This window comes from Scyliorhinus torazame, chromosome 2 (genome assembly GCF_047496885.1).
Source record: "Scyliorhinus torazame isolate Kashiwa2021f chromosome 2, sScyTor2.1, whole genome shotgun sequence".
NCBI lineage: Eukaryota > Metazoa > Chordata > Chondrichthyes > Carcharhiniformes > Scyliorhinidae > Scyliorhinus > Scyliorhinus torazame.
Genome location: NC_092708.1, coordinates 320,260,882 through 320,282,051, shown reverse-complemented (window position 1 = coordinate 320,282,051; position 21,170 = coordinate 320,260,882). Strand labels below are relative to the sequence as shown.

General features: G+C 45.2%; 1 protein-coding gene across 5 annotated transcripts in view; it reads left to right on the top strand.

Annotated features, from left to right (window-relative positions):
• The window catches only part of LOC140400157 (E3 ubiquitin-protein ligase pellino homolog 2), a 310,128-nt gene that overhangs the window by 277,370 nt on the left and 11,588 nt on the right, over positions 1-21,170 (top strand). For 4 of the 5 annotated variants that reach the window (XM_072489627.1, XM_072489641.1, XM_072489635.1 and 1 more), the window contains one exon: positions 10,899-10,943. The exons of the other annotated variant lie outside the window; for it this stretch is intronic. In XM_072489627.1, the coding sequence (XP_072345728.1) occupies positions 10,899-10,943 (45 nt within the window). The remainder of the gene's footprint in view (positions 1-10,898; positions 10,944-21,170) is intronic. 5 annotated transcript variants of the gene reach the window in all.

Here is a 21,170-nt window from a genome sequence, read left to right as displayed (position 1 = left end):
GGACATGGACTGCTTCAGTGTCTGAAGAGTCAAAAATGGTGCTAAATGTTGTGCATTCATCAGCGAACATCCCTACTTCTGATCTTATGATGGAAGAAAGGTGATTGATACGACTTCAGCCAGTGCATTCCATTGACTTTAGTTTTGCTAGGGCTCCTTGATGCCATACTCTATCAAATGCTGCCTTGATGTCAAGGGCAGTCACTCTCCCCCGCTTCTGGAATTCAGCTCTTTTGTCTATGTTTGAACCAGGGCTGTAATGAGGTCAGCAGTTGAGTGACCCTGGCGGAACCCAAACTGAGTGTCAGTTAGCAGGTTACTGCGAAGTAAAGTGTTGCTTTATAGCCCTCCCATCACTTTACTGATAATTTATAGGCAAGTTCAGCAGCCAAATTGGCACAGCAAGGTCGCACATGAGAAGAAAGGAGAAGACCAATTAATCTGTTTTTGTGGTGTTCGTTCAGGGATTAATATTGCCCAAGACAATGTCCTTCTAAAAAGTGCTGTGGAATCCTTTGAATTTACTGAACATGCAATTGGATCCTTGGATATGTTTCATCCAAAAGCTGATGGCCAGAATCTCCCAAATGGGGAGTTGTGAATGACTTCACTTAAGTTACTGAAGAGCCTTGGGATCCTGACGGGTATAAGTGGGAATTTAAATTTCTGATTGCATGTTTTACCTGGCCTGGATCGTTGCATGATTCCCCACGGTCGTGGGATCAAGTGGCCATAGCCGCACAGACTTGAACTGTTGGTGCTACACTTCCCTGTTTTTATCTCACAGATTTACTTCGAGCTTTTCAGCCTGCTCAGTAGCGCAGCTTGAAGTAAATCAGTTCCAGCACTCCAGCACCACAATAATCCGAGCAATGTTCACTCCCCTCCTGGTAATGTTCACGGCCCCCCTACCCCTTCTCTGACAATGCTCAGCCCCCAACAATGTTCACCCCCTCCCGAATTGCTTTTGAGAAACCCGAAGTCCTGTCTGGCCAATGTCAAAAGAGTTGGAGTGAGATGGATGGAGGGTGAGGTGGGACGGGTGGGGGGTGAGCATCATCAGGAAGTGGGGGGGTTGGTGGCAAGCATTATTAAGGGATAAGGGAGATTGGTGCACATTGTGGGGTGAGGGAGAGAGTGAACACTGCTGGGGCTACTGCTGGGATGAGAGCAGGGTTCAACATTGTCAGGGGTGAGGAAGGACGTGAGCATTGCATTGAGAGTGGGCAATGTCCAGGTTGACGGGTCCATTTAAAAACAGTGCGCGTCAACGTGCTGAAGTGACACCTCTTCTGTTCATTGACAAAAAAGGTGTGTGGTTTTGCTGGAATTCAGTTTGTCACTTGGTCTCCTGACTCCAGCTAAAATAGTAAGTAGGCAACTTAAATCTGCTCCTGCTCTATCGCTGACTGAAAAACCTGAGCTGCCATCTCTGACAATGAAGCACTTCCTCAGTGCACCACTAAATTATCAACTTAGGTTTATGTTGCTTGTTCCAGAGTGGGGTGTTAACTCGCAAACATATGTCTGAATTTATCAGCACGGAACCAAGCTGACACTTAAAATTTCCTGTTCATCATTAAATATATTTGTGAGGAGAAATACCATCCTTTGAACACTTCTCCAGGAATATATTCTTGTATCCATATACTTAATCATGCCCCTGCTGACCAGCAAAATATGATAAAATTGATAGACCTTCTACCTTTCCGCAACCAACCTGCCAGGACCAGCTGAAATAATTATTGGTGGATAGTAGAATCTATAATATCAACACATTTTCTGTCCTGTCTGACACTTCCAAGTATGCCTGTTGAAAGATGGTGATAGGCTCAGGGCACTATTGATAATGGCCTCAAATGTGATTATGTAGTGCAGTACCTAGAAGAGGCCTTCCCTTTCTCCGTGTTGGCCCAATCTTTGACCTGCTGAAAAACTTGATTTGGGTAATCTCAAATAAAATTAGGCTGACATTTTCAGGGCTCTTCTGTCCATTATTCTCATATCCTGGTTCTATGGATTCTACAGTGGCAATCCTACTGCAACACTGTTAAGATTATCCTTATTGGCATTGATGAGCTTTTAGTGGTCAGAATCCCACCCAGTGCCTCTTCTGCATCTTGATTTAGCCCCAGTACATTTTCATGGATCATGTTGCATTCCCTTGAGAGACTTTGAGTTTAATTCTCCCCTGGGATGAATTCACCAGAGGTGGTGGCAATTTTGAGCTTCATAGTGAAGGAAAATCCAGCTCCTTCTCTTTTAGCTGGTTGGATTTGCTAGTTCAGTTGGTTGGGACCACAGTTTACTATCCTGTAGTATGTCTTTCATTGTGTTCCACAAACAACAATGAATTGAGCCCGTAATACAGAATGAAAGAAAGTTACTCACTTTATTGTCAACCATTAAGCCTACCCTTGTTATGCAATTTCTTTTCTCCTTGAATGTATTGGCAACAACTTATTAATATGCCTGAAATCAGATCCATCTGTGCTTACCTGCTGCAGTTTACATTTTTTGTGATCCATTTATATAAGGACTATTGTAAGAGCTGCTTTTTGCATCTTGTTTTATGAAGGTCACCTGGAAATGTTATCCTCAGAGACCGCCTTCTTAATGGCTTTACCAACGTTTGATTGGCTTCCCTATGGAAAGACTGGGGCAAATTGTACTAAAGTCAGATTTTCCGTCTCGCCAGCCAGCCAATGGGATTTCCCATTGTGGGCAGCCCCATGCCATCAGGAAATCCCCGGGCTGCCAGTGCAACGGAGAATCCCGACACCAGAGAATCCAGCCCGCTATTCTTCATTGCTGTGCTTTTAAATAAGTTAGAAAAATAGGGAAATTGGTTGTCCAAAGTAATTCTCCACTGTTGGCACTTCTCTGGCAGACACCTGAATTGTTCCATTACATGTGCTTATTTCACAGCTGCCACAGAGCTATTTCTTTCTTCAATATGTATTATTAACTAATGCTTGCTAGCAATTGCAATCTACTGACTTTCTTCCAGCAATATTAAACTCCGCAGCATTTAGTGTCAGATGTCTCGGGGGCTGGATTCTCCAATTTTTGTGGCTATGTCCCAAGGAAGCGTCTGGTCTTACGACCAAATCGTCGGCGCCGCCCTCGCACCGATGCTCCACCCAGTGGGGGCGAGCAGCCACGCCACGTAAAGCCCCCGGCTTTACGTGCAGATAAGGAACGGAGAATTGCCGGGTCCATGACTGCGCATGTGCGCGGCGGCGCCGTACAACATGGCACCATCCACATGGGGACCCAGCCTGTCAGCTAGTGCCCCCCTGTAACTCCCTCGCCACCCCTGGACCACTCCCCACCAGTCACCCCGCCAAAGCCCTCAATGCCAGCGGAACGCGCCCCCCCCCCCCCCCCCCGACTGTGGCGGTGATGGACAGAGTCCGCAGCCGCCATGAGAGGTCCCTGAAAATTGAGAGGTCACGTGACCGACGCCATCGGGAAGTTGGCCAATCGGGGGTGGAGCATCGGTGGAGGGCCTGAGGCTGTCATAATGGCGTGCGGCTTACTCCTCGAGTGCACCGTTTTTGAGGGTGTGACACATCCGAAAAATGGCGCCGCCCCCAATTTCACATAAAAACGGATTCTCCGGCCAATCGGAGAATCCTGCCCCAGGTCTTTTGGCGTGCAAGGGCTTCCCCCCTCTTCAACACGCAAACCATGGATCAGTCTTGAGCATTGAATGAAGGACACAGAATGAAGAAGAAATATTACAAACCTTATAGTATTTCATCCTTTGAAAATAAAAATGTTTCCATGATGTGTAAAATAAAATTACATTAAAAATTGTAATGACAGAAAATTGACAATATGAATGAGAAGAATTGAAATTGTAAATTAGCACTTACCATTTGAACAGGACATGACAAGACTAAAAATAAGCCACTTGTACTGAGATCATTTGGGGTTCCGTCCAGTTACATTAGGAACAGACAATAAAAATACTTTCATTAAGATGATAATAGAATGATGCAGTACAGAAAATGGACGTTTGACCCATTGTATCCATGCTGCCTCTTTGGTAGAGTATAGAGTTAACCACATTGTATTTGCCCCTTGGGCCTGTGTAAGAAAAAAAAACCTTCAACTATTTATCTACTTCTCTTCTAAATGTCACTATTGAATCTGCTTTTATCACCCCTTCAGGCAGTGCATCCCAAATCAACTCTTTGTTTTTTTTTAAAGGTTTTCTACTTTTGGTAACTATCTTATTGCCACTTCTGCCTCTGGAAACCACTTCTCATGTATTCTATCCAAATGCTTCTTGATTTTGAATAACACTTAAATATCCCACTTACCTTCTTTGAAATAGGGAAAACAACTCCAGCTTACATAGAATGCACAGCACCGAAAAGGCCATTCAACCCAACAAGTCAAATGTAGACAAGAAAACTCCAACTGATTACCATCAACTGCCCTCCCTCAGCTGATGAATCAGTACCCCTCCATGTTCAGCATCACTTGGAAGAAGCACTAAGCATAGCAAGAGCACAGAATGTACCCTGGGTGGGGACTTCAATGTCTATCACCAAGAATAGCCCGGTAGTGCCACTAGACTGAGTTAAGCCCTGAAGCACATATCTGCCAAAGTGGGCCTGGAGCAGCTGGTGCGGGAGCAAACAAGAGGGAAAAACCTACCAGACCTTGTCCTCTCCAATCCCCCTGTTGTAAACACATCCGTTATGACAGCATAGGTATAAAGTTCTGTCTTAACATTGAGCATACCCTCCATCGTGTTCTGTGGCACTACCATCATGTTAAATGGGATAGATTCAGAATAGATATAACAACACAAAACCGCTGTGGGCCATCAGCTACAGCATAATTGTATTCAACCATGAGCTGTAACCTCCTGACCCATCACAGTCCTCACTCCACCATTGCCATCACACCAGGAGACAGCAGGTTCAATGAAGTGTGCTGAAAGGTATGCCAGGAGCGGGCATACCTTTTTTTTTTGAAAAAACATTTAATTGAAGGCATTTTAAATATATACATCATCACAAAAATATAAAAGCCAACCGGTAACAAATCTCTGTACCTCGCCCGACCAACACCCCCCCACTCAGATCACTACAAACCCAGCACTCAACTCCCTTTTCCAATTAAAATCCCTTCCAAAACCCTCTTAAGCTCGGACACTGCCAAAACATAGGTAGATGGTTCGCCGGACCTCCCGCACACCGCCCACACCTATCCTCCACCCGTGGAAAGAACAGTCTCGTCCTGGACACTGACTTGTGGGCTCCATGCATCACCTTAAATTGAATAAAACTTGCACATAAAGAGGATGCATTCGCCCTCCGCAAAGCTTCACTCCACACTCTGGCCCCAACGCCCCTCCCAACTCCTCGTCCCACATGAGCCTGACCTCCTCCACAGGAGCACTCTCCCTTTTCATCAGCTCCCCATAAATGTCTACCACCCCGTCCTCCCTAATTTCAGCCTCAGACTTAAATTTATTCTGCAGCATCGGGGGCAACAGCGTCAGAAACGAAGGCACCTCCTTCCTATCAAAGTCACTGACCTGCAGATAATTAATCTATTCCCCTTGGGTAACTGGTACGTCCCCTCCAACTCCTCCAGGTCTGCAAACTTCTCCCCCACGAACACATCCTTAAAGCATTCTATCCCCACCTGTCGCCACCCCCGAAACCTCGCATCCAAACCTATGATTGTCACATATTGGCACCCACAACAAAATGCCTTCCAATCCAAAAGTGCTACCAATACTGGTTCCAAACTCTCAGTTCTGATACCACCACTGGACTCATGAAGTACCTGATCGGCAAGAACGGAAGGGACGGCAACATCCACAGTGCCCTTAAGTCGGCCCCCTTGCGTGTGAGGCCGCCTCCAAACCAACTGCTTCTCCATTGCCTATTTCCTAGCCATCGCAGTATTTACTGCCCAGTAGTAATTCAACAAGCTCGGCAATGCTTCTCACCTCACTCACTCTCTCTCTCTCTCTCTCTTTCTCTCACTCTCTCTTTCCCCCCCCCCCCCCAAACTGGGTCAATCCCTCTACAAAAACACCCACACCCTCCCAACCCACAGAGCTTTCCCATCCACACAAACTTCAAAATCATCCCATTGACTTCCCTAAAAAAGGACTTGGCAACAAAAATCGGGAGATTTTGGAAATGAACAAAAACCTAACAGCACCGTCATCTTCACCATCTGTACTGGACCCACCAAAGACAATGGCAGCACATCCCACCTGTTAAAGTCTGCCTTCATTCCCTCTACCAGCTGCAGCTTGTGCAGCTGGGCCCAACTCCGCCCACCTTTATCCCAGGGTAGCAAAAACTTCCCATCAACTGAAGTGACAATTCTCATCCTCCAGTGTAACTCAAAATAATCCGAGCTGACCTTGTTCATCCGAACACTCGCCTTAGGCGCTTTATACAACAGCCAAACCCAATTCACAAACCCCTGCCCGAACCCGAATCGAGCCAACACCTCAAACAAATACGCCCAATCGAATGTCCATTGCCAACACCACTTCCACTTCTCGGCCCTCCAAGGGCATCATAATAACATTAAACAGCCTCCGTACATTCACCCACAGCTGCCGCGCCTGAGGAGCAGGCATACCTACAACTGAGGTGCCAATCTGGTGAAGCTACAATACAGAACCGTTATTCAAACAATGGAAGCAGCAGGCAATAGACAGTGTTTCCACAAACAAAGGATCAGACATGAGCTCTGTAGTCCTGCCACATCCAGTCACGAATGTAAATAACTGGGCGGCACAATGGTTCAGTGGTTAGCATGCCGCCAAATATACAGGTTCAATCCCGGCCCTGGGTCACTGTCCGTGTAGAGTTTGCACAATCTATTCGTGTCTGCGTGGGTTTCACTTACACAACCCAAAGATGTGCAACGTAGGTGGATTGGCCATACTAAATTGCCCCTTAATTGGAAAAAAAAGAATTGGATACTCTAAATTTAAAAAGATGAATGTAACAACTAACAGAAGGAGGAGATTCCACCAATATCCCCATCCTCGATGATTGGGGAGCGCAGTGCAAAAGACAAAGATGAAACATTTGCAACCATCTTCATCCAGAAGTGTTGAGTGGATGATCCATCTCAGCCTCCTCTAGAGGTCCACATCATCACTAATGCCACTCTTCAGCCCATTAGATTCACTCCCATGTGAGATCATAAAACGGCTGAAGGCACTGGATGCTGCAAAGGCCCTGACAGCATCCCAGCAAAGTACTGAAGACTTGTGCTCTAGAACTAACCAGACCCATAGCTAAGCTGTTCCAGTGTAGCTACAATACTGGCATTTATCTGACTTGTGGAAAATTGTCCAGATTTGTCCTGTCCACAAAAAGCAGGACTAATCCAATCCTGCCCCATGCTCCCCTTCTCGATAATCAGCAAATTGTAGGCGGATGTCATTGACAACAATAACAAGCGATACATATGCAGAAATAACCTGCTCACTGATGCTATTTGGATTCCACCAGGGCTACTTGACTCCTGACTTCATGACCGCCTTGGTCTAATCAAGGTCGAAAGAGTTGCACCTAAGGGGGAAAGGTGAGAGTGACTGCACTTTCCACCAAGGCAGCATCTGATAAAGTGTGGCATCAAGAACTGGCAAAATTGAAGTCACTGGGAATCAGGAACAACTCCCAAATGGTTAGAGTCACACATACCTCAAAGGAAGATAGTGGTAGTTATTGGAGGGCAATCATCTCAGTCCCAGGGCACTGCTGGAGGAGTTCCTTAGGGTAGTGTCCTGGACCAAATCATCTTTTATTTAATGTTTTTATTCTCCATTTTCACATTTCCCTTCAAGATTTACACCCCACCCACAAACCGTAAACGGTAACAAATACAAAATCAATCCCCTTAACAATACCATCCTCCCACCATCCCAAACAACGGTCCACCTGTCAATATATGCATCCAATAAACCAAACCCTCCCACGGTGGAAACAAAAAACAAAGGAGAAAAAGGAGTCCGGGATCGCCCATGGTCACCATTAACCTACAGAGTGTCCCTCCTCCCACTTACACTCAACGCCATCCAACCTCTGAAAGAGTACCGTACATGATACCCAAGAGTTGTAAACAACCCCCCCCCCCCCCCCCCCCCCCCGGTCTCCAACTCCTCCCGTCCACTGCCTCTTGTAAAACTCCGGCCGGCTTAAACCGGCCAGCATGGAGGCCCCCGCCCGTGTCCCTTTCCCCCTTGTCCGGCCCTAGGACAGCCCAAAAATCCCCTTTTAGCACACAAACCCCGCATATCCACCTACACCCCAAAGAGCCCTCATTTCGAGTGAAAGTCCCATCACTTCCCTTGTCCAAATATATACAACATTGATTCCTTTTGCCCATCCACCCGCAAGCAGTGAAACAAAAAAGAAGAAAATACAGTCATGAGGTTACACCGTCATATGGCCATTTCTCAGTTCTGCCACAGTCCTTCTGCCTTCGCAAACTCCTCCGCTGCTTCCGCCGTTCCACAATAAAAGTCCTCGAGCTTGTAAGTCACCCTCAGCTTCGCTGGATATACAATGCCGCACTGCACCATGCTAATGTACAGTGCCCTCTTCACCCGGTTGAAGGCAGCCCGCCTCCTTGCCGGCTCCACCGTAAAGCCCTGGTATACACGGATACCAACTCCAGCCCACTGCACCACCCGCTTCTGCTTGGCCCTGCACAGGACCTTCTCCTTCACACTGTACCTACGGAAGCACAGAGTCACGACCCTTGGCGGCTCACTCGCCTTTGGTACAGGCCTCCACGACCAATGAGCCCAATCCAGTTCATATCGGGAGGGATCCTCGCCCTCCCCCCAATAGTTTCGCCAGCATCGCGGCAAAGTACTCAGTCGGCTTCGGTCCTTCAACTCCTTCGGGCAGCCCCACAATCCTCAAATTCTGTCACCTGGATCTGTTTTCCAGGTCTTCCATTTTCCCTCGCAGATCCTTGTTAATCTCCATCACCTTCCGCATCTCCTTCCCCATCGAGGTAAGTTGATCACTGTGCTGCAATAATGTCTCCTCCTCCTTCCTTCAGTGCTTCCCCTTGTTCTCGCACCTCCGCCACTGCGCTCGCCACTGCCGTCGTTACCGGGGAAATTGCCTCCTCCACCAGCACACTCAAAACCTCTCTCATCTCCTTCCTCATTGTCTCCATGTATTTTGTAAACTGCCTTTCGAATTCCGCAGCCATCACCTTAGTTATTTCTTCAGCCGTAAGCAATGCGGCCTCCCCTGGTGCTCCAGCCTCCACTTTACTTGGTGACCCCACGGTGACCTTTCCACTCCCCGACGGACTTTCAGCTTTTTTTTTTACGGCCTTTGTTTTGCTCACCCTCGACATTTTCCTTTACTGTGGCTTCACTGTGCCTCCTCTGTGCCTTCTCCCTGCTTTTGCCGCCTCCGTGGACCCTGGGACCGGTCTTAAAGCCCCGAAAATGCCATTCCCGAACGGGAGCCCTCTATTGTGCGGCTGCCTCCCGCCCGCCGTCACCGGAAGTCGACCAAACCATCTTTAACTGCTTCATCAATTACCTTCCCTCAATTGTAAGTTGGGATATTTGCTGATGATTCCACAATTCAGTACCATTTGCAACTCCTCAGAAACTGAAGCAGTCCATGTCTATTTGCAGTTAGCCCTTGCCAATATTCAGGCTTGGGCTGATATGATTGCACAATTCAGTACCGTGAGCAACTCCTCACAAATTGAAGCAGTCTTTGCCTATATGCACTAAGACCTGGACTATATTCATGTTTGGGCTGATGACTGGAAAGTTACATTTGTGCCACACAAATGCTAGGAAATGAACATCTCGAACAAGAGCGAATGTAATTATTTATTGGCATTACCATCACTGAATCCCCTATTAACAATCTGGGGGTTACCATTGACCAGAAATTGAACTGGAATGAATACTGTGGCTACAAGAGCAGGTCAGATGCTGTGAGTTCAGAGGTGAGTAACTCATTTCCTGACTCCATGTGGCAAATGATCCACCTACAAGGCATTATTCAGGAGAGTGATGGATGGCTGGATTACTGCAGCTCCAACCACTCTCAAGGAACTTGACATAAGTAGGACAGATCTGTCCACCAAATCTGCAACTCATCCACCACTTAAGTATTCATCCCTTTCCCCATCAATACACAGCGGTAGCAGTGTGTTCTATATACAAGATGCGCTGCAGCAGCTTACTAACTTCTTTAACACCACTTTCCAAATCTGCGACCTCTACCAGGCACATGGAAACACCACCGGCAACAAGTACTCATCAAGCCACACACCATTCTAATCTAGAAGTACCTTACCGTTACTTCACTGTCACTGGATGAAAACCCTGACACACCCTTCGTAGCAGCACTGGTGGTGTCTGTGCACCAGATGGACTGAAGTGGATCAAGAAGGTAGTTCAGCACTATCTTCTGGAGCAATTAGGGCAGGCAACAAATGTTGGCCTTGCCAGCGATGCCCAAATCCCATGAAAGAGTAAAAAAAACTGGCTGTGCTAGCATTTATACTGCAGGTCTCATCAGATTCCATCTACCACATCTCAGCCTAAAGTTTCAGAAAAACTTTATCTCCTTGTCTCTTGTTTACTTGTCTAGTTTCTGTTTGAAATAATCAAAGCTACATTTTTATGTATTCATTCATGGGAAGCGAATGTCATTAGCGAGGCCAACATTTGTTACCATTTCTAATTGCCATGGAGAAGGTCATGGTTAGCTGCCTTCTTGAAGTGCTGCAGTCCATGTGGGTGTAAGTACTTCCACAGTGCTTTTAGGTATGGGGTTCTTAATCAGGACTATGAGAGACTTGGGGAATTTGCAAGTGATGGTGTTACATGCGCCTTATCCTCCTAGATGGTGGAGGCTGAGGTGTTCGGCGATGCTGTCAAAGAAGCCATGGTGAGTTTCTACAATTAATATTTACGGGTGATGTGTACTACAGTCTGTGCTGGTGATACAGTGAACAAATGTTGTGAGGTAGTGGATGGGGATGCCAATCAAACAGGCTGCATTGTCCGGGTAATTTTGTGCTTTTGAGTATTGTTGGAGTTACAGAGTCATCTAGGCAAATGGAAAGTATTTCTTCACATTCCTTTAAATAGGGCTTTGACGAATCCGTAGGTGGGCCACTCACTACAAAATATTTGAGCCTTTGACCTGTTCTTGCAACCACAGTAGTGACCATTACAGTTAAGCTTTTGGCCAATGGTGATCCCCAGGATGGTGATGGTGATGGTGAAGACTTTGACAATGCTAATGCTGTTGACTGTCAAGAGATGGTGACTATTATAGAATAATAGAATGATTACAGCATAGAAGTAGGCCATTCAGCCTGCCGTGCCTTGCTAGCAATCTGCAAGGGAAATTCCCCTCGTCACATTCCCCAGAGCCCTGCAACTTTTTTATCTTCAGGTAATTCTCCCAAAAAATGGATTTATATTCATAACGCCATATCAAAAACAACTAATCCTTTAATAACCTCTTTGCTGTCAATCAAACTGTGAACTTGGCATCCCCACTGAGATAATGGTAGGTTGTGGAAAGCATCCAAATATTCATAATGACAGCCATTAGAAAAGTCAACAATCAGCAACTTCCAGAAAAGGTTTTTCTTTACCCTTACTGAGACAGGTAAGCTATTTATTTTCTTTAAATGACTAGGCATTTAAATAACTTCACAACTTGACAATTCTAGATGCCTTATTTGCCCTCCAAGAGTATTTATGGCTACTCTAATAATGTGTAATTCCTGTGGGTTTACACCCTTGCTTCATCAAGAATGGAGACTCTTTGAAGGCAGACTTGGCCCTTTCCCCCACTGATGAAAATAGGATCTGCACCCACAATTTTTAAAGGCCCATGGCGTCCGGCCCCATGACGTTTCAAAAACCCAGCCCCAGATGTTTCTCATTCCACTCGTAGGTCCAATTCCTCCCTGCACCCAAAATCTCCCTGAATTGCCTATTCTGTTCCAGTCTCAGCTACTTTCATTTTGCATGCTTAGAGCATAGTCCAGTCCTCTAGACTTAGTAAAAGAATAGTCAAGGACAAGTCCGGGATTGGGGAAGAATGCAGATAATGAAAAGGTCTTTATTGATATAGCAAATGTGGGAGAAGAATTAATTGTGGCCATCTCTCCTCTCTTGCCATCTGTAGTCTTTAGCAGGCAGCTACTCCTATTAAACATCTCTTACCCCTGTTGTGCTGAATTTGATTCCCATTGCAGCATTTTTTTTGTCCAGACGTTTGTGGATTTGCGGATTATGCAAAAAACATTCAACTGAGTGAACTGTCAAAAGCTGTTCTAAGTGCCGTTGACTGGAGAGATAAAGAATGATTTTGACTTTCTACATGGCTACTACAATTGGTATTTGATTAACCCATTCAGCCCATCGTGTCTGCTCCGCCATTCTGTCATGGCTGATATGCTTCTCATCCCTATTCTCCTGCCTTCTCCCCATAATCCCTGATCCCCTTATTAATCAAGAACTTATTTATCTCTGTCTTAAAGACACTCAGTGCTAAACAGCATCATGGCGAGGTCTCCCAAACGCAGGTGTTCGATCCCGGGCCTTGGGCGACTCCAGCGCAGACATATTTAAGTGAGGCTAACTGCTCACTTAAATATGCAAACCTGGATCCCCCACAGTGAGGGCGAAATCCAGATCGATATGTCTCAAGAGATCTCATTAGAGGCCTCTCACGACATTTAATGGGCTCATAGCGTCCCAGTTCAGGATTGACAAGGCCGTACGATCGCGCACCATACCTTAGGATGGGGAGTTGTTGATGGAGAGTCGGTGGGGGGGGGGGGGGGGGGGGGTGTGGAGGCGGGGAGCTGATGGAACTGACTGAAGGGCTCCGTTCAGAACGTGAGTCAGCAACCAGTGATGTTTTTTGTCAACTTAAACTCAGTACAACTTAATCTTTTTGATATTGATCACATCTGCCCACTCTAAATGGCCCAGAAATCCGGAAGCGAAATGCTACTTTTGGGAATCCTGCTCTGCAAACCTGCAGTTTCCTGTCCTTTTGCCGGTCTTCCCATGTTGTGAGTAGGTCTGAAAGTTAAAATCCTCCCCATAAGTCAGTGTTATCTCCTCTGACTCAGTGTGAGCAACACCTGCTCGTCTACTATATATATGGTTCAGAGAAACAATGAATAAAGCACAGGATGAAAGCGTTATTCTAATCTTCATCAAATATACAAGTAAAGGTTTTGAACCAGAACATTAAAAAAAAAAATTTTAATTGAGTATCCAATTATGTTTTTTCCAATTAAAGGGCAGGTTCGCATGACCGAACCACCTACCCTGCACATCTTTTGGGTTGTGGGGGTGAGACCCACGCAGACACGGGGAGAATGTGCAAACTCCACATGGACAGTGACCAGTGCCAGGATCGAACTTGTGGCCTCGGCACCGTGAGGCAGCAATGCTAACCATTGCTCCACCGTCCTGCCCACAGAACTATATAATTTAATGTATTTTGCCTAGGAATATCAGAAAGTTGCAATACCTCTGAACAATAGTTATTGTAACTTTCCTATCCGGTAGAATGAGGTCTTGTTAAATGTAGTTTGATCAGGTCTCTTTGAATTGGTTTGATTTTACGGTAACAAATTATATTCTGTTGGTGTACAAGATAAAAAAGGAAACATTTCAGTTGGCAGTAAATCACTTTCCGTTTTCCCTGAAGTTGGTCAGTTTGGCAGAGGAGGAGGGAGAAAACACCAGATAGTGCTGAGGACACAGTAGATTTGGAACATGGTCCATGTAGTTTCTATTAAACCTGAAATTACAGCTACTGTTCATTATTAAATGAGTTTGTGATGTCAGCATTTCCATTGCCTTCAGGGCCAATTAGGACACCACCTCTTCCTAATTCGTACCAAAGAATGTCTTCTGTCTGACAAATTAGGATTGAAATTGATTATAATTACATTGAGGTTAATTTGCATTATCTATTTTGAAAATGGTATATTGGTTTTAAGGACATAACTCATCAAGATTGGAAATAATTCACAAAACTCAGGAGCAATTAGGCAATACTACTCATGCCTTGGTCAATTTAATTTCCTTAATGGATGATATTAGAAAATATCATAATATTCTATGGGTTTACCTTGTAAGTAACTGCGTAATTTCTAAACCTTTGGTGGCAAACTTTTAAGTTTTTATGTAATGAAGTGACAAAATGTAAAATTACCATCTATCTCTCTGATCTGAATGCTATTTCTCCCTGCTCTAGTAATTTTCTCAAAAGTGTCCTCTTCTACTAAATATCCCTGTTGTTGCCCTTCTCAGTAAAATCCTCGAGCCTGCCATACTCCAAATCTTTTCAGTACTCTCCTCGGAATCCATTTAAGTCCATTTTGAACCTGAGATGTTTGGCAAATTAGATACATGTGCCAGAAGCTGGAAGTCCATGACTCATGCAAAGTTGGACCTTGGGTATCATCAATTACTTTGTATACCCCTCAGGCAAATCCTAAATTGGGGGCAAGAGAATCAGGGCAAGCTAGTTCTGGCTGGCAGCAGTTTATGGCAGTGTTGTGAAGCCACAAGGAGCACTCCAGATTCTCCAAGCTTATGGGAAGGTATGCATAGATCAAACAAACCATTTGTTACCATTTGATAGTGGCATTAAAGGTGATTGGGCTGCCGAAAATATGGAAAAATCTGAATATTCCGCAATGCCTAATTCAGGAAAAAGATCCTCAAAAGGGGTAATCTCTAAAGTGGATCCTCAATCCCTATTTAAGTAGCCTCCGGTGATGCCTGCATATATATATATATATATATATATACATACATACATACAATCTACAGTGCAGAAGGAGGCCATTCAGCCCATCGAGTCTGCACCGGCTCTTGGAAAGAGCACCCTACTCAAGCCCACACCACCCTATCCCCATAACCCAGTAACCCCACTAAGGGCAATTTTGGACACTAAGGGCAATTTATCATGGCCAATCCACCTAACTTGCACATCTTTGGACTGTGGGAGGAAACCGGAGCACACGGAGGAAACCCACGCACACACGGGGAGAACGTGCAGACTCCGCACAGACAGTGACCCAGCCGGGAATCAAACTTGGGACCCTGGAGCTGTGAAGCAATTGTGCTAACCACTATGCTACCGTGCTGCCCTTATCACCTGACCCAAGTGTTCTTGGGATGTAAATATCGCTAGAAAGTTTGACTATCTGTTTTTATATTTTTAGCTGACTTTCTCTTGTACTGTGATTTCTTCCTCATTAATCTTTGTCATTGTTTGCTGTTCTTTATATTTGGTCCAATGTTTTGACCTGCCACTCATCTTTGCGGAATTGTGTGCTTTTTCTTTCAATTTGGTACTACCTTTAACTTCCTTAGTTAGCGATGGATGGTGCATCCTTCCCTTCCAGCCTTACTTTCTCACTGGAATGTGTCTTTTAGAGTATTCTGAAATATTCCGTGAAATGTCTGCCACTGCATCTCTACTGACCTATCCTTAAACTAATTTCCCAGTCCACTGTCCTCTGTTTATTAAAATCCATGACAAGGCCTTGGACAACATGGACCACTTTCCATAGCTTGTGAGTTGTCAACAAATCTAGACATCGATGATGAGATTCAACACTGCCTTCAATGTGCCAGCGCAGCCTTTGGTCGCCTGAGGAAGATAGTGTTTGAAGATGAGGACCTAAGACCCGGCACCAAACTCAAAAGTCTACAGAGCTGTCATGATACCCGCTCCCTTATATGGCTCAGAGACATGGGCTGGAATTCTCCGTCCGCCAGCAGCGGGATTATCCGTCCCTCCAGCCAGCCAATGGGATTTCCCATTGTGGGCAGCCTCAAGCCGTCGGGAAATCCACGGGTGCGGGTGTGCTGCCGGCGCAGTGGAGAATCCAGCCCATGGCTATGTACAGCAGGCATCTTCAACTCCTGCAGCAGTACCGCTTCCACACAATCCTTTTTTGTCTTTTTATAAATTTAGAGTACCCAATTCATTTTTTCCAACTAAGGGGCAATTTAATGCCACCTACTCTGCACATCTTTGGGGGCAAAACCCACGCAGACACTGGGAGAATGTGCAAACTCTACACTGACAGTGACCCAGAGTTGGGATCGAATCTGGGACCTCGATGCAGTGAGGCAGCAGTGCTAACCACTGCACCACCATGCTGCCCCCCCATGCCTCCACACAATCCTGCAAATCCAATGGCAGGATAGGTGCACCAACTTCAGTGTTTTTGCTCAGGCTAACATCCCCAGCAATGAAGCATTGGCCATGCTCGATCAGCTCTGCTGGGTGTGCCACATCATCTGCATACCTGACATGAGACTCCCGAAACCAGCGCTCTACGGAGCTTCAATGTGGCAAGTGACCCCCCGTAGGACAGAGGAAATGCTTCAAGAGCATCCTCAAAGCCTCCTTTAAAAAGTGCCACATCCCCATCGGCACCTGAGAATCCCTTGCCCAAGACTGCCTGAAGCGGAGGAAAAGCATCCCGAAAGCTGAATACCTTGAGTTTCATCGCCAAGAGCAAACTGTAGCCAAGTGTCAACAGCAAAAGGAGGCAGCCTGGACACCCCACCCACCCACTCCTCCAACCACCATCTGTCCCACCTGTTGGACAGAGACTAGTTCGCGCACTGGACTCTTCACCCGAGGACTCATTTTTACTGTGGAGGCATTAGTCATCCTCGACTCCAAGGGGCTGCCTAAGAAGAAGAAGAACATAATTTCCTAGTTCACTTTAGCCAGCTCTGTTTTCATGCCCTCCCAATTGCTCTTACTTAAGTTTGAAAACACTAATTTGAGATCCATCCCTCTCTCCCTCAAACTGTATATGACTACCCACTTCTCTCAGTTTAGCATCTCATCCAAAAGAGCATATCCCACAGTACAGCACTTTTGAGTACTGCACTGGAGTGTCAGCCTGGATATTTGTACTCCAGCTTCTGCATTGGGCCTTGAACCTAATATAGTTGGACTTTGACATGAGAGTACTGCAAACTGAACCACATCTGACATATCATACATAGCACTGCAAACATTTTTGTCGCATTTTATACCTGAGAAATGGGGTTCAATTTCCTGGCTATTGTGTTGTTCATGTTGCACATATTCCAACTGTAAAACTTTAGTGTTTTCCGGGGTAGGCTAGTGTCAAGTGATCCACGAGGTTTTACAGGAGGCTGCGCAGTTGGATTAAAGTGAGATTCAAATGTATAGAAAGATTTTTTTTATCGGCACAAATTCAGTGCAGAGCAGAAGTCCTTTTATAAATGTTTTTTTTAAAAAAGCATTCCAGTTGCCTTTCCGAGAGCATTGACTGTTCAGTATGTTCCTTAAGCACTGACAATTCGTGCTTGTTTTACCAAAATGTGCATTCTCCATATGTGGATATTTTGTTTAACTGCAGGGCACACCTAAATCAGTGCTGTCTTCTCATCAATTTATATTCGAGGACGGGGTCACGAGATACTAATAGTTTCTTTGTGGCTTCTAATTTACGATTCATTAATTGATTGTTAGCTGTTGTGCGAAAAAGTAAAACATTAAGGGTGGAATTCTCCCAACCCGCCCATGGCAGGTTGGTGGTAGGAGCCAAAAAGTTGGCAACATGCCAGTATAAATCACATTGCAATTCTCCCAATTGCCGAATGGTCATCCCTTTGGTATATACATTTGTATATACCTCATGAGGGCACATTAAAACAGCTGCCTGCCGGCATCTCGTCAGGTTTTCCAATCATGCCAATGTGAAATCAAGTGGGTGTCAAATCCGATTGATAAAGTGGTGTGCACAAGGCTGCCCTCAGTTCACCAGAGACTTTAAGGTGAGTGCAACAAAGGTTGTCTGTTGTCGTGCTGCACTGCTCCTGATGCGCTGAACATCACTGCTGGGGCAGACTGGTTCCTGCCCTCTATCTCCATGCCGATCTGGTCCTCATGGGCAGGCACTCTTTCCCAGGGTAGAGGGGTCAGTCACTAAGGGGCATAGGTTTAAGGTCTGTGGGGTGAAGGTGAGGAGATGTGCGAGGCAGTTTTTTTACACAGAGTGTGATGCGTGCCTGGAACGTGCGGGGTGGGGGGGGGGGGCGGGGGGAAGAGGTTGTGGAAGCACATACATTAACAGTATTCAAAAGGCATCTTGTCAAATACATGGATAGGCTGGGTATGATATGGAGGGATACGGCCCTGGGAGTGCTGAGGGTTTTGACCAAGGGTGGTATGACCGGTACAGGCTTGGAGGGGCCGAAGGGCCTGTTCCTGTGCTGTATTGTTCTTTGTTCTCATGGACAGTACCGTGCCGCTGGACCCATCTCTGTTCAGTACCGTGCCTGAGGTTGGTGGGTACAGGGCCTCCTTCTCCTCCGGTGCCATACACCCAAGACAGCTTGGCTGCACTGTGCTGCCGGACTCCTGCAGTCACTGCAATAAAGGTCCGAAGTATGATGGAGGCAAGTGAAGACTTTGGGGGGGGGGGGGGGGGGGGGGGGTGGAGCTTGAGGTGGGGGAACTGGGGAAGCAATGTGGAAGGTTGGTCATGCAAGGAGGAGTGTGGGGAAAGGTCAAGGGCTCATGATAGCAGGCAGAGTGCCAAGCAGGTGGATGAAGAGGCCGCACAATCGAAAGCTGAGGGAAGAGCTAGGGGAAGAGAGCTGAACCCTGACAAGGCTGCATGAAAAGTAGACAAAGAAGAGGGTCAGATGGATAGCACATGTATTATTGGAAGGAGATTCATGCAGACTGCAGATTATGGGTTGGGGCCTGTTAGTGTAGCACATTAGGGAAGGTTTGCATAATCATTGAATAGGTCGGCGCTGCAGTGCTTTACTGTTCTCCATAGTCCTCTTTGGAAAGAGGAACTATGTCCAGGCTCCCTTTTGAGTTCAGTGACTGGCAGACAGGAGTCTGTTTTTGAAAACTCACCACTATTCTTAGAAGTCCCCCTATACCAAAAAGGGCCGACATTCTAAATGGTGATCAGGGATTCTCACTCCCTGACTCTGATGCAAGCTTCAGTGGGTGCTATTCAGGTCAAACTATATTTTCGAGTTATCCCCCGGTATAACCCATACCTTCACCGAAGATTTCATCTACTTACCACTTAGTAGCATCGATCCTGGGTCCCGCGTTGCTAAGTAAGTAGACTTTGGAATAACCACTATTTCAGGTTAAAACTTTTAAGTTATTTTATTATAATATTTTTTTTTCTTCTTTCTAAAAGATGCAATCACTGTCTTTACAGGAAGGTAAAAAGATCTTGCTTCTGGATCCTTCTGGTTGGTTGAAGGGACCCTTCAGGCCCAACTTGACAATCAATCTTTTTAAAATCTGGTCTTCTTTAGATGTATTCGCTGATGAGCTCGGTTGCTGTGTCCTATCTTTCCCATGTACCGAGCTATGAGAGCTGGCTCTGAGCTGAATCTGCCTACTCTTTAAATTTTAGTCTTCCTTAGATGTACTTAGCTATTTTAGCTCGGCTGCTATGCCCTGTCCATTTCCCATGGCCAAGCGGACTGTGACTCTAGCTGCTTCTCCCCTCTCTCTCTCTCTCTCTGAGCTCTCTCCCTGAGTTCTGGTTCTGGATCTGATAGTTCTTGCCCTGGTCTCGAGGTTTATATTTGCTTTCTAACAATTACGTTTTTTGATGTTATTGTAAAGTAACTCTTATTTTCTTTGATTGTAAAAAGTACCTTTTGATCTAAACCTTTTAATCCAACTAAGTACACATTTTGACATGACTTCATCTCATAGATCTGATTACATTGTTTCCTTTGTGATGTTCAAAATGCTTTGGTTTCAATAGGTGTTACTTTTAATTCCTGTAATTTCTATAGTTTTATTTTCCAATTGTGTCCTCAGCTCAATTTTGACTTTGATTTTGGCTTTGAATTATGTTTCTCATAGACTGATAAACCTGGTATTAGCAAATTTTCACACCTAGAACCTCATCCATTCTTTTCCAGATCCTTACTAAGTTAGTTACTTTCAATGAAGGTGTGAGCTATTGTTTTTGGCTTAATTCAAAATCCTGTTTGTCTTATTTGCTAAGCCTGCTTGACCAAGGATATCTGCATTTTACAATCCTTCCCTGGCAGCTGCTGTTAACCCTTTGTGGGATCTTTCCCTGTATCCTATCATGTTTCTCTCAGACCAGATATTGCCAGACGTCCATGTTTCAAATGACACATTTTTCTACATTATCAATTGCACCCCATCTTGACATTTGAAACATAACTATATCATTTTGTCTATTATCTCCCCACCTGATTGTACTGACTAACGTTTGTCCCCGATCTTTCTCATTTGTATGTACATGTTTTGTGATTTTAAATTGTGCACCGAAATCAATTCGTAAATGTATCCATATCACAGACCAGTGTTTTTTTTCCGTTCTTTCCTCAAGTCCGATTACCGTGAACCATAGCCATAGTTGCTCAGGAAGGTAACACAATAGCTATATCCGTGTTCCACTACCTCCAAAACATTTTACTTCCTTGGGGTAGCAGCACCGTAGAAGCTTCCTCATGTCCCTTAGAAACAGCACACAGCTCAGTCCATCAGTAACCAAAAAGGTCTTTTGTCCATCACTGGCTGTTAAGTGTCTCATTTTTCTGTCATCCAAATTGCTTTCCGTTTCTCATCGGAATGGCAAATTATGATATCATGTACCACCCCTTGATTCATTAATTTAAAGGTTCAATTGATCCTGCTTCTATCCCTGACTTCTCCCTCATTAATGTCTAATATTGTCCTGAACCATGTATGTCTGCCAACTCCTGGTGGACATGAGAGAATATCTTTCTGACGAACTTCCTTCAAATCCCTTTTGTCCGTTATAATTTCCCTTACAACATTTGCAATACAATATGCCAACAGTATTCGCAAAACCACGTCGAACTGTCATTTTTTCCAAATAAATCTCCCTATTGTTAAATACACAGTTTAAAAAAAATTAAGTCTTATCTTAACACATTACTCATTACCTAACCACACAAATAGAGACCGCTGTTACAACTTTACATATTTGCAACTGTTATCACAATTTCAATACTAAAATTAAAGTACAATATCGACACATCCCTTCTAGGCTTTGGGACAATAGTCATTATATGCTAAATA